Genomic DNA, 13297 nt, shown 5'->3' on the forward strand with positions numbered 1-13297 from the left:
TTTTCTAATGTTATATACTTTTAAGCCTTTCACAGCCATGCCTCTCTAATGGTCGTTTTTTCCCTTCTCTATAGGGAAGGGAAACTACAACTCCAGGAAGGTACACTATATTCTATGGAGCAGGGAGTTGTTTAATGTAATATCATTGCATCTTCACTCCACACTATGAAAGAAAAGGCATGCAACTATCTCCTAGTTAAAACTGGTTATAACAGTAGTTCTAAAACTTAAGCTGTGTATCAAATACCCATGGGATACTTTAAAAACAGAAATGCTTGGGCCCCACCCTAAAATTAAGTCATAAAGTATTCAAATTCCCCGTGTGACTGCAGAGCCAGGGTTAGAAAACACTGGGTAGGAGGGAGCACAGGATGAGTATGAAGCGGTTGGATATTAACCTGGATAGGCAGGTGTGTGACGGAGTATTAAGGGCCCTGTACTCATTACTAAGGAACTAAAGTTTAATTCAGCATGTAGTGAAGAGGGTTTTCAAAGGGTAATGAAATAATCAGATGGATGAGAAAGGTTAGGTTGGCACCAGTGTGACAGATAGGTGAGAGGGTGTAGAGCATGAGTCAGAGGAGGAAGCTACCAGGAGCCTTGGAATAGATGGTGAAGACCTGAACTAGGATGGTTGCTGTGCGAACAGGGAGGAAGGAATGGGAAAGGACTGACATGACAGTGAACAGAATTCGATAAATAGAATGTGTAGGGTGATTAAAGAGGGAAAAGGTGAAGACCACTCCAAGATTGCCAGGCTAAGTAACTGGATGAAATTTGATAACGCCATTAACCAATTACACAATACAAGTATAGGATGGAGCAAGTAGACGAAACAATTCTGTTTCCAGCTATGATGAAACTAAAGGTCCTTGTGTAGGTCATTTAAGTGGAGCTAGAATAGCAGGAAATTGGAAACTAAGATCTGGAGTTCAGAGAGAGGTTGAGGCTAAAGTTTTAGATTTGGGAGTCAACAGGGCTCTTAGTAACAGCTGAGGCCATTGGAATGGATGAAATTGAACCAAGGAATTGTCTATCTAGAATCAAAGGTGCTTAGCTCAGAAATTAAATCAGGCTTTATCATTAAACTTAACAACATAATCCTAATTTTAATAAGGTTCAGATAGAGCATCATTAAAAATAAACAGACGACGCCCTAGAATCAAACCTGGGACCTTTCAGTCCGCAGGCCAATGCTCTATCCACTGAGCCAAACCAGCTAGGGCAGAAAAATGTTTTAAATAAGTGTTATTATAGCTTAAGTAGAAAATACATTTCTTTTTTTAAAAAATATATTTTATTGATTTTTTACAGAGAGGAAGGGAGAGAGATAGAGAGTTAGAAACATTGATCAACTGCCTCCTGCACATCTTCTACTGGAGATGTGCCTGCAACCCAGGTACAACCCGGAATCAAACCTGGGACCCTTCAGTCCACAGGCCGACGCTCTATCCGCTGAGCCAAACCGGTTTCGGCAAAAATACATTTATTTATTAAAATCATGTTGACATTAAAGTATGTTTTGAAATGACACACAAAGTTATAGCAAAGCTATATGTATTTTAATTTCATCACATTTCTTCTAAATTCTTTACCATTTACCAAAAATAACTTTTTATAAAGCTTACTATTTTGTCTAACATTATCCAGGCTATCAACCTCTATTCTTTTGTGTGTTTCTCTGAAAAAATTAGAATAGTTTATGAGGATATTATATAAAAGTAATTGGTATATTACACACCAAACATAAGTACAGATTCTGTACAACATAATAGTATACATATATATTACAAGAGACTTAGTGCCTTGTTACAAATAATAGTTTAAGAAATCTTTCATGGAAAAAAGTCTGTATCACAAAATGTGGTGGCTTAAGTATCAGTTGCTTTCCTCTCAAGAATTTCTTTCGGTAGGCATCAACTGTCCATTTAGCTTCATTAACAGTTTCACCACGAGGCCAGCCTACAAAGTAAAATGTTGACAATAAATATGAAGCATGTTAGATGAGTAAATGACATACATGGCAGTGGGCAATTCTCTAGCTATTGTAAAGGAACTTTCTTATCAGGGTACAGCCTGTCAAGAATAGAGTATTTACTCAGGCTTTTGAGGGATTTAAAAAATGACCTGCTGGATTCAACTGGTGGCTCAGATAGGATACTGGTCAAGAACAGGGAAGGACCACCTGATAGAAGAGATAGGCAATACTGACCAGAATTTTTTATAATGGCAGAAAAAGAGAGTTTCATGTTATAAGACTGAAATAAATTATTCATATACATTTCTGACTTGGTTTGCTTAGGAAAGGCATGCTTTTTCCCCTTAAATGTTTTCATTTCATTACATACTAGCAGTTTTCCTTGAAGTAAAACGGATTGTTCACTTATAAAAAATAATTTTACCAATATAATAGCTCATTATTAGAAGTCCAGAATAATTGATGAGTACTTACCTGTTTTGTATGTACTATAAAGCTCATTTTATTTTCCATACTATGGATCTGAAAACATGTACCAGCATCTCCCAATTGCCACATAAAACAGCCATACTTGAGACTGATGAGTAAAGCCTACAACATAATGAAAAATTGTTGTATTGAAATATATTAAAAGCACCAATCTTTTACTATCTACACTTATCTAGTCAGGTCTAATGTTAGAATAAAACTTATTCAAAGAAAGCACCACACTAACTTCAAACAACCTGCAGTACAGAGCTACATATATAGTAGGCTCTCAGGATACTGCCTCAAGCAATGACACATTTTTTTATTATCAAACTGACAACAATTTTTAAAGATGCCCATTCTATGGTATGTATGTGTGTACATGTGCATGCACACATGCACACACACCCAAGCATATTATTCAGCCATGAGAAATAAGGAAATCCTGTTATCTGCGACCACATGAATAGACCTTGAGGACATGACATTAAGTGAAATAAGTCAGATAGAGAAAGACAAATACTATATGATATCGCTTGTATGTGGAATCTAAAAAAGCCAAACTCATAGAAACAGGTAATAAAATAGTAGTTACCAGGGGCTGGCAGGTGGGAGAAATCCAAGGGATGTTCGTCACAGAGTACACACTTTCAGTTAAAAGATGATTAAGTTCTAATGTACAGCATGGTGACTAGAGTAAATAATGCTGTACTATACACTTGAAAGTTGCTAAATGATCTTAAATGTTCTCACCACAAAAAAAGAAATGATAATTATATGATGTGATGGAGGTGTTAGCCAATGCTATAGTGGTAATCATTTCACAATATATGTGTATCAAATCAACATGTTGTACACACCTTAAACTTACACAATGTTATATTTCATTACATCTCAGTTAAAGCTGAGGAATAAAAAAGATGCCCATTATATCAGTGACTTTCAAGAAAATTAAATGTACTACAAGTATTTATTTTCTGCATGTTAAAATCCCTTTTACTTTATTCACTAACTTTTAAATATTCACATAGTATTTTCAGACCTGAAATTTATGTAATAGGAGTAACACTGTCCTAGGCAATTTCATCTCGCTGAAATATACTGATATATATATATTGTAAAAATAAGCATACTTAAAAATATACCCTTCATAAATTCATCACAACTATTTTTTAAAATATAGTTTTATTTCAGAGAGGGAGAGAGAGAAACATCAATGATGAGAAAGTATCATTGATTGGCTGCCTTCTGCACTCCTCTTACTGGGGATTGAGCCCATACCTGGGCATGTGCCCTTGACCAGATTCAAACCTGGGACCCTTCAGTCTGCAGGCCTATGCTCTATCCACTGAGCCAAACCGGCTAGAGCGCAACAGAACAATTAAAAAACAACACTAGAGCAACCTATTCCTATACTTCCCTAACATCTCAGTATAAGTAAGTAGGCATTCAATATATTCTTTTGATTATTTTTAATAATACTCTCCTAGTAGTAACTTGCATTTCCTTGCCATTAAAATATACTCTTTGCACAAAGTGTTCATGTCATCCTTTAAAATATGTATGTGTAGAAACATTAGCTTTCTATGACTAACGGTTCTTAACTTATTGATTGTAAAAATAAGCTAAGGATAAGCTAAAAAGGTAATGATTTAGGGCATTTTAAAAGTGAGGTTCTGTAAATAAAACATAATTAATTTACATGACTATCATATATAATGGTAAACTAATATTCTTGTTTAAAAATAGCTATCTACATTTATATTATAAAATATAATTTTATAGACAAGATATGATAAAATAGCTATTTGCCAAGGTGCACACTGAAACATTGAGTTGAGATACAATAATATGTTAAACTGCATATCTCTTGAAGATTAGGCACATGGAATTTGTTTAATAAAGAAGCAAGAAATAGTCCATTAATATGGTCTCTAGATAGTTTAAAATAAGGAAAAAATACATCTGTGGATTACCAACTTAACTATATGGAAGTCAAATTACCAACAAAAGTACTGAGACCTTAAGTTAAAAAAATAAAAGTTTTGTTGTTAAAAGCCATTATATTTCTTGAGAAATCCATAATAATAAAAACACCTGAGCCCTGACTGGTTTGGCTCAGTGGATAGAGCGTTGGCCTGCGGACTGAAAGGTCCCCGGTTCGATTCCAGTCAAGGGCATGTACCTTGGTTGTGGGCACATCCCCAGAGGGTGTGTGCAGGAGGCAGCTGAATTGATGCTTCTCTCTCATCGATGTTTCTAACTCTCTATCCCTTTCCCTCTCCCTTCCTCTCTGTAAAAAACCAATAAAATATATTTTACAAAAAAACACCTGAATGGGGTTGTAGAGCCAAAGATTCCATATTATGGTTTTGAGAGATCTATTTGCCCCAGAAGGAAAAAGTAGCTCTCATTTGGAAGTAAAACCTAAAAAGGTCAACATACTTAGTGAGGGAAGTAAAAAAGCACAAGAGAATGGCAGGGATAGTTGAGAACCATAAAGGGAAAACCACAGAAGTCAGAAGTACCACATAGCTGATGAGAACATACCGGTACAAGAGAAATTGTGGTGTGGACAAGTGATCCCAAAGAATGGCATAATGTGGGTATTTAAATAAGCACTTTTATTTCAGAGGGGAACTATGGTCAACATAAATCGACACCATCAAAGGGCAACCTATTGCCTGGGTACTATGAAGGTTGAAGATATATTAACAAGTGTAGTTCAGTTATGAAGACTGCAATGCTTTCACTATAGTAAAACACTGAACCAAAACACAGTGTACTTATCTATTGAGTATTGTCTACATTTTATGTAAGTAGAACAAACAAGTCTCTGATGAGCTGACATTGGTTGAGCTATATTTTCTGATGGGCAACTTTCATTATTTAAAAAAGAAACAAAATACAGAAGGTAAAAATAATAGATATATAAAAAAAGCCCACAGCTGTATTCTCTGGCTTCTGGCTGTTCCTGTGAATCTCTGAAGCTATTGTATCCCATGTAGAGTTTTAAATGCAAATGAAAGTATTTTTGCAGATAAAGATGTTTAAGTAAGCTTGAAAAATTCAAGGCTTGCAGATGTTTGTGAATCTAAGACAATTCAGAACAAGTTGATTGCTCTCATCTGTGATTAGAAAATGTAATCATTTCGTTTTCATAGGTGCTATAAATTTATCATTGGCTTACTGAACACAAGATAATGATTAAGTGGACAGAAAACATCATAACCCTTGGGTTCAATCATCTTTTTAAATTCCCATGCACACGGTTTCTATTTCTAAAAATTGAACATCTTATCCTGACAAAGCAGACTATTAACTAATAATATCGTTATAGTCCTCTGCCTGATACTTCTATCTCACTCAACTCCTAGACCCAGAATATTATTCAAATATACAATGGTATAAATATTGCTGAACCATCATTTGAACACCAAAGGTCAAACATAAAATACAGTATAGAGAAAAGGCTCAGCGTTACACTCACAGCATTACCATCCAATTTAATGAAGGATTTGTAGAAATTAGTATAAAATGCTCTGCAATAGCAGAGAAAAAATTTCTTGAAAGGGTGAGAATTTATCCTCCATTTTCTTTAACAACATAAAGAGAAAAGTGATTACAAGCTACTAAAAAGCTATTTTTGTATGACTAAAATAGTTTAAATAGAAAATGATAAGCAAATGACCCCCAAACAAGCCAACATTAGAGATTTAAAGAAATTATGCTAAGTGAAGTAAGTCAGGCAAAGAATGACAAGTATCATATGATTTTGCTCATATGTAGAATCTAAAACAAACAAACAAACAAAAAAACCCAACAAAACAGAAACAAACTCATAGATACAGAGAAACTGATAGTTACCAGATGGGAGGGAAATTAGGGGTATGATTTGAAAAGGTGAAAGGGTTTAAGATGTACACATTGCCAGATATAAAAGTCACGGTGATGTAAAGTACAACATAGGGAATATAGTCAATAATATTGTAATAACTATAGATGGTGTCAGATGGGTAAAAGAATTACTGGGGTGTCACTTCATAAAGCATATAAATGTCTAATCACTATGTTGTACACCTGAAACTAATATTGTATGTCAACTGTAATTAAAAAATAAACTTTAAAAAATTAAGTTCTAGGTCAATTACCTAAGTCAGTCCCTATTCAGCTCAACATCCCTACATATTCGCTATCTCTACTCACAGGCATATCTAACAGCACGGTCCATAAGGATGATCCTGAGTTATCATGAAATGACTAAACTACGATTAGGATACTTTCAGAAGTTATATGATTACATAATAAAGACTTAAAATAATGATGAAAATAAAAATAAGGTTTATGGTGAAATTTTTTAACAAAGTATCTTTTTTAAATGCATAAGCTTAGTTATTACTTTTTTTTTTTTTAAATACATTTTATTGATTTTTTACAGGGAGGAAGGGAGAGAGATAGAGAGTTAGAAACATCGATGAGAGAGAAACATCGACCAGCTGCCTCCTGCACACCTCCCACTGGGGATGTGCCCACAACCCAGGTACATGCCCCTGACCGGAACCGAACCTGGGACCCTTCAGTCTGCAGGCCGACGCTCTATCCACTGAGCTAAACCAGTCTCGGCCAGTGATTTGATTTTTTAAAAAAATATTTTATTGACTTTTTTAGAGAGGAAGGGAGAAGGACAGAGAGTTAGAAACATTCATGGGAATGGGGATATGCCCGCAACCAAGGTACATGCCCTTGACCGGAATCGAACCGGGGACCCTTCGGTCCAAAGGCCGACACTCTATCCACTGAGCCAAACCGGTTAGGACAAAGTGATTTGATTTTTAAAAAAATATATTTTATTGATTTTTTTACAGAGAGGAAGGGAGAGGGATAGAGAGCTAGAAACATTGATGAGAGAAACATCAATCAGCTGCCTCCTGCACACCCCCTACTGGGGATGTGCCCACAACCAAGGTACATGCCTTTGACCGGAATCGAACCTGGGACCCTTGAGTCCGCAGGCCAATGCTCTATCCAGTGAGCCAAACTAGTCAGGGCAGTGATGATTTTTATTAGCTTCCTATACAAACTAGAAAGCTTACTGTCCTGTAAAATGTGTCAAATATACTAAAAGTTGCCCTAACCTATTTGGCTCAGTGGATAGAGCGTCAGCCCGCGGACTCAAGGGTCCCAGGTTCGATTCCAGTCAAGGGCATGTACCTTGGTTGCAGGCACATCCCCAGTAGTGGATGTGCAAGAGGCAGCTGATCAATGTTTCTCTCTCATCGATGTTTCTAACTCTCTATCCTTCTCCCTTCCTCTCTGTAAAAAAATCAAATATATTTAAAAAATATATATATATATATACTAAATGTAAATGATGACCCCATCTATATATACAAAAGCCTAAGCAACAGAATGACTGGTTGACCGGTTGCTATGACATGCACTGACCACCAGGGACACGCACTGACCCCTGGTGGTCAGTGCACTCCCACAGCTAACCTCCCGTAATCCCTCCCCTTGGTGGCCAGCCAACCTCCCATGGTCTCTCCTCCTGGCCAGCCAACCTCCGGCAGTCCCTCCCCGCTTCCGGCCAACCTCCCTTGGTCCCATCCCCCCAGATGGCCAGCCAACCTCCTGCAGTCCTTCCCTCCAGCTGGCCGCCACCACCCCCCCGCCCCCCGCCCCATAATACATATTGTTTGTAAACCATAAAAAGTCTTTTGAAGCTTTTAGAGAAGGGAACCAGGTAACTGGGAACAAGAGTGGGAGGGAGACTTCTCACTCTATGCCATTTGCAACTTAAAAACCATTTTAACTGTGATTATTTTATTTTACTTTATTTTTTTTATATTTTATTGATTTTTTTACAGAGAGGAAGGGAGGGATAGAGAGTTAGAAACATCGATCAGCTGCCTCCTGCACACCCCCTCCTGAGGATGTGCCTGCAACCAAGGTACATGCCCTTGACCAGAATCGAACCTGGGACCCTTAAGTCCACAGGCCGACGCTCTATCCACTGAGCCAAACCGGCCAGGGCTTAACTGTGATTATTTTAAAAATCAATCAGATTTAAATGAAAAAAATATGTATTTGAAGGGGAAAATATGTGACATAGAAACTTCATTTGAAGTTTTGGGGGACGGGATGAAATGTGCACGGGATTATGAATGCCACTGGAATATGTCAGCTTATTCCTTATCCCAACAAGTCACTCTGATATAAAATACTAGAGGCCCCTGCACAGGTAGGGTTCCTAGGCCTGGCAGAGATCAGGGCTGATCAGGTTCCCCGCCTCCTCTCTTCCTTCTTCCCTTGCTCCCTCAGCACCCCGCTGCCACCACTGGTCGCTTGCCATGGTCTGTGCCACCCCCTGGTGGTCAGCACACATCATAGCGAGTGAACTCCTGGTCTTCCGGTCGAATTCCCAAGGGGACAATTTGCATATTAGCCTTTTATTATATAGGATAGCATTCACTTCCCCTATTAAAAAAATTGAACTATAATTGACATGTAACAAAATAGTTTTGTCTTTTTTTGGTAATATTACACATATAAGTGAGATCATATGGTATTCGTCTTTCTCAGTCTAACTTATGTCACTAAGTATAAGACCTTCAAAGTCCATCCACGTTGTCACAAATGGCAAGATTTCATTTTTTTTAATGGCTGAATAATATCCCATTGTGTGTGTGTGTGTGTGTGTGTGTGTGTGTGTGTCACATTGTTTTTAATGCAGTCATCCATCATTGGACACTTAGATTGTTTCCGTATAATGGCTATTGTAAATAATGCTACATTGAACATGGTAGTGTATATTTCTTAGAGTCAGTGTTTTGGTTTTCTTTGGATAAATACCTACTTCTCCCATTTTTACACAAAAGGTAGCACATTACATATGCTTCAGCACCTTGCTTTTCCACTAAATACATCTTAGAGATCATTCTACACAAAAATATTCTTCATTCTCTTGTATAGCCAAAAGATATTTCAATGTAGAAATGTACTATAATTAACATGTTAACCCCTATTGATAATGATTTAGTTTTTAAACCCCTCCCACCCTTTGCTATTAAAAATGAAATTGCATATGGAAGACAGTATGGAGTTTCCTCAAAAAACTAAAAATGGAACCCCCATTTGACCCTGTGATCCCACTTCTAGGAATATATCCCAGGAAACCAGAAACACCAATCAGAAAGGATATATGCACCCACATGTTCATAGCAGCACAATTCACAGCAGCACAATTCACCATAGCTAAGATCTGGAAACAGCCTAAGTGCCCATCAGTAGATGAATGGATTAGAAAACTGTGGTACATCTACATGATGGAATACTATGCTGCTGTAAAAAAGAAGGAACTCCTCCCATTTGCAACGGCATGGATGGAACTGGAGAGCATTATGCTAAGTGAAATAAGCCAGTCAATGAAGGAAAGATACCACATGATCTTACTCATTCATGGATAATAGAGACCATTATAAACTTTTGAACAGTAATAGATACAGAGGCAGAGCTGCCTCGAACAGATTGTCAAAATGCAGTGGGAAGGCCGGGGAAAGTTGGGGGGCAGGAGGGAGGGGTATAAGAGATCAACCGAAGGACTTGTATGCATGCATATATGCATAACCAATGGACATGGGACGCTGGGGGGTGGGGGAGGCCAGGGGATAGTCAAGGGCGGGGGAAAAAAAAAAAGACACATATGTAACACCCTTTGTAATACTTTAAGCATTAAAAAAAAAATGAAATTGCAATGACAGGCTTGCATATATGCCATTTCTAGATTCTTAAGGCTGGCACTGTTATTTTAGCTACTATAGTATGTGACTAGTCAAAAAGAGCTGAAAATCTACCTTAGTTTCCATGTTGAGGAGATGAAGTCCTTTTATATTCACTCCTACATACACAGGGATGACTTTATGATTGCTGGGGCTTGCCTTTGTAAATATCTGTCCTGTGAAAAAAGCTGCTCCATATGTAGGAATTTCCCAACAATTCTGTAAGAACATGCGCTGAAGGTGATGCATTTCTTTACTGATACCCTCACTTGTACTAAGATTCTAAAAACAAAAAAAGTAAAATAAAGAGATGTGAAAGGAGAAGGTACCTTTGATAATCCAAAGAGGCCAACTAAGCAGTTTCTAAAATCAAGGCTGACCTCCAAGAAGAATGTGTGACATTATCCCAAGAGCAATTTTTTTTTGAGATTTTACATTAAAAAAGAAAAAAGAAATATCAAGGTCTAAAATATATTTATCTATACTATTAGGTTTTTTAAGTGACTCATGGACAGAGATATTATTTCAAGTATTTTAAAAAATCACTAGTCCTTACCATGGTATGCAGCACATAAAAGGAATTTATGAAAAGATTCTACATTTAAAATAAAAATAACTTCCTTGCCCTGGCCAGGTGGTTCAGTTAGTTGGAGCATCATCCTGTACACCAAAAGGTTTTGGGTTTGATTCCTGGTCAGGGCACATACCTAGGTTTCAGATTAGATCCTGGGGTTCAGGCTTGTACAGGAGGCAAATGACTGATATTTCTCTCTCATTGATGTTTCTCTCTCTCCACCTCTCCCTCTAAAATATATGTTTAAAAAAACAACAACACAAAAAAACAGAAATATAAAAATGTCTTCCTTTCAGTTTCAGGCATGTGACCCCAAAAATCCTTTTTCAGGACTATATGTTTTATGAACTTTATTTAAAGCATATTAATAACACTAACAAAATTTCAACTCTTTTATAAAAATGTCTTTTTAGTTCTATTAAACAACTTACCTTGTATTCATGAAGTATTCGGTTTGTCCAGTGAGGTGCCTTACTTTTCAATTTGGTAATAGGTACAATGGATTTTAGATTTTCTTCACTGTAAGCAAATATGCCAACATCTTTTTAAAAATCTTTAGTAGCTAAAGTAATATATTCATTTAGACACAAAAGGCTTTAAGTAACTGGAGTTTTTATCTAAAACATACTATGTTGTAAAATATCAGAGAGCTCTAAAAATTTTTAAACAAAAGCCACAATCTTAACACCATTCAATTCAGAGAAATGTTTCTTTTTTCAGTAACCACAAAATATTTTTTGAAAATTGAAAACCACAATAAACAAACATAAGATGTGCTAAAACCTCACTGTTTTCTCTCAACATGAAACTAGTTTTTGTGGTGGGATTTTTAAATGCATCTGCCTTATAACATTTTCCTACCACTCATTTAAGTTTTGGTGAACTTAGAGAGTATAACTTAAAGAACGCTTTACATAGTTTTGTGTTTTTTTTTTCCTTCTCATTCCACGCTTTGTAAGTCTCTTGGCATCTAAGGGGGATTGGTTCCAGGATTCCTGAGGATGCTCAGTCCCTCAGTCAGTTCTCTATATGCATGGGTTCAAACTGAGGTTGGTTGAATCTGTGAATGTGGAGTCCACAGATTCAGAGGGCTGACTGTATTTAATTCCAAACTAATGTATAAATATTTATCTCTAAATATTCTTGGTTAAATTGAATCTTAAGCATAGCACAAGACCACACATTACATTCACATGAAATACTTACTTTAGGAAACCTTGCTTGTGCTTCTTACTCTCATAATTTCCATAAACTATTTGCAACAGCAGACTTGCTAATGTTATCAGTTTGGCATCAGGAGCTGTATAAAAGCCCTTCAATAAGTTATATCTGGCTTCGTCAAAGAGAATAAGAATAGCTAGTGGGTCTTCAATCTTAAAAGAAAAAAGTATTCAGTTATTAAGCTATAATTTCCTATTACAAAAATACAACTTGTCATTATCTAATATAGAAAAGCAAAAATTATATATCTGTATATAAATAAGCCATTATTGCTTAAGAGCATGGGCTGAAATTTTTTTTCTATTAAGGGCCAGACGGTAATACTTTAAACTTTGTGAGTCATACAGTCTCTTACAATAACTCAACTCTGCTACTGTTAGCACAAAAGCAGCCACAGACAATACATCAACAAATGGGTGTGGTGGTATTCCAATAACACTATAGACATGGTTACTGAAATCTGAATTTCATAAAATTCTCACATGACATGAAATATTGTTTTTTTGAATTTTTTTCAACCTTTAGTAACTTGCAGGATTTACAAAAATAAGCAGCAGTTCAGATATGGCAATAGGCCATAGTTTGCTAACCTCTGATTTACAGTCCAATAAAATTTCACCAGTTTATGGATATAGGATATGGATAATTTGAGCACAAATACTCAAATGCTTTATATTCTTCAAACATTTTTCTAATTATGCTTCTAAAAAGAACTCATACCAAACTCAAAGAAGATAAAAGGAAGTGTGTTAATTCTCAGAAGTATGGTATGTGTAGTTTAAAAAAGTTTAAGACAAATGTGTTTTATTTGACGAAAAATACTTGGCACTTGCAAATAACACTAAAGGAGAGCATATGCTTTTTTTATGTTTTAAAAACTTTAAAGTTTCACTTTATCCAAAAAGATTACCATACTAAAAAATGCTACTCTACAGAATATAGCTCTACTTGGAAAAAGTCACCAATTATAGAGTTTCTGAATGAATACTTAAAACACTTCCAAATATAACTCACTATGATCCAATTCTTTATGGCAAAGATTATTTTTGCCACTTTAACTAAAATAATATCTTATAATACTCCGTAATATAAAAAACAGAATTTCATGAAAAAAAAGGAGGGAATCGTTCTAGATTACAAGAGACTAATAATCAAATGCAAAGCATGACCCTTGATTAGATCCTACAGATGGGAGCTATAAAAGACTTTAAAACAATTGGGAGAAATCTGAATATAGATCTGATATTAGGTGTTATTATAGAAATACTAATTTTATTA

General features: G+C 36.1%; 1 protein-coding gene across 14 annotated transcripts in view; it reads right to left on the bottom strand.

Annotated features, from left to right (window-relative positions):
- Window positions 1–1477: 1477 nt before the first annotated feature.
- Window positions 1478–13297, bottom strand: part of KRIT1 (KRIT1 ankyrin repeat containing) — a 38649-nt gene continuing 26829 nt past the window's right edge. For 9 of the 14 annotated variants that reach the window (XM_059712277.1, XM_059712278.1, XM_059712285.1 and 6 more), the window contains 5 exons: window positions 12005–12171; window positions 11230–11317; window positions 10300–10506; window positions 2453–2569; window positions 1478–1962 (listed from right to left, as the gene is read on the bottom strand). In XM_059712277.1, the coding sequence (XP_059568260.1) occupies window positions 1894–1962; window positions 2453–2569; window positions 10300–10506; window positions 11230–11317; window positions 12005–12171 (648 nt within the window). In that variant the 3' untranslated portion in view covers window positions 1478–1893. Of the gene's footprint in view, window positions 1963–2452; window positions 2570–10299; window positions 10507–11229; window positions 11318–12004; window positions 12172–13297 lie in introns of those variants that run through there. The other 5 variants (XM_059712280.1, XM_059712279.1, XM_059712282.1 and 2 more) reach the window with 5 other exon arrangements.

The sequence above is a fragment of the Myotis daubentonii genome, chromosome 10 (assembly GCF_963259705.1).
Source record: "Myotis daubentonii chromosome 10, mMyoDau2.1, whole genome shotgun sequence".
Classification (NCBI taxonomy): Eukaryota; Metazoa; Chordata; class Mammalia; order Chiroptera; family Vespertilionidae; genus Myotis; species Myotis daubentonii.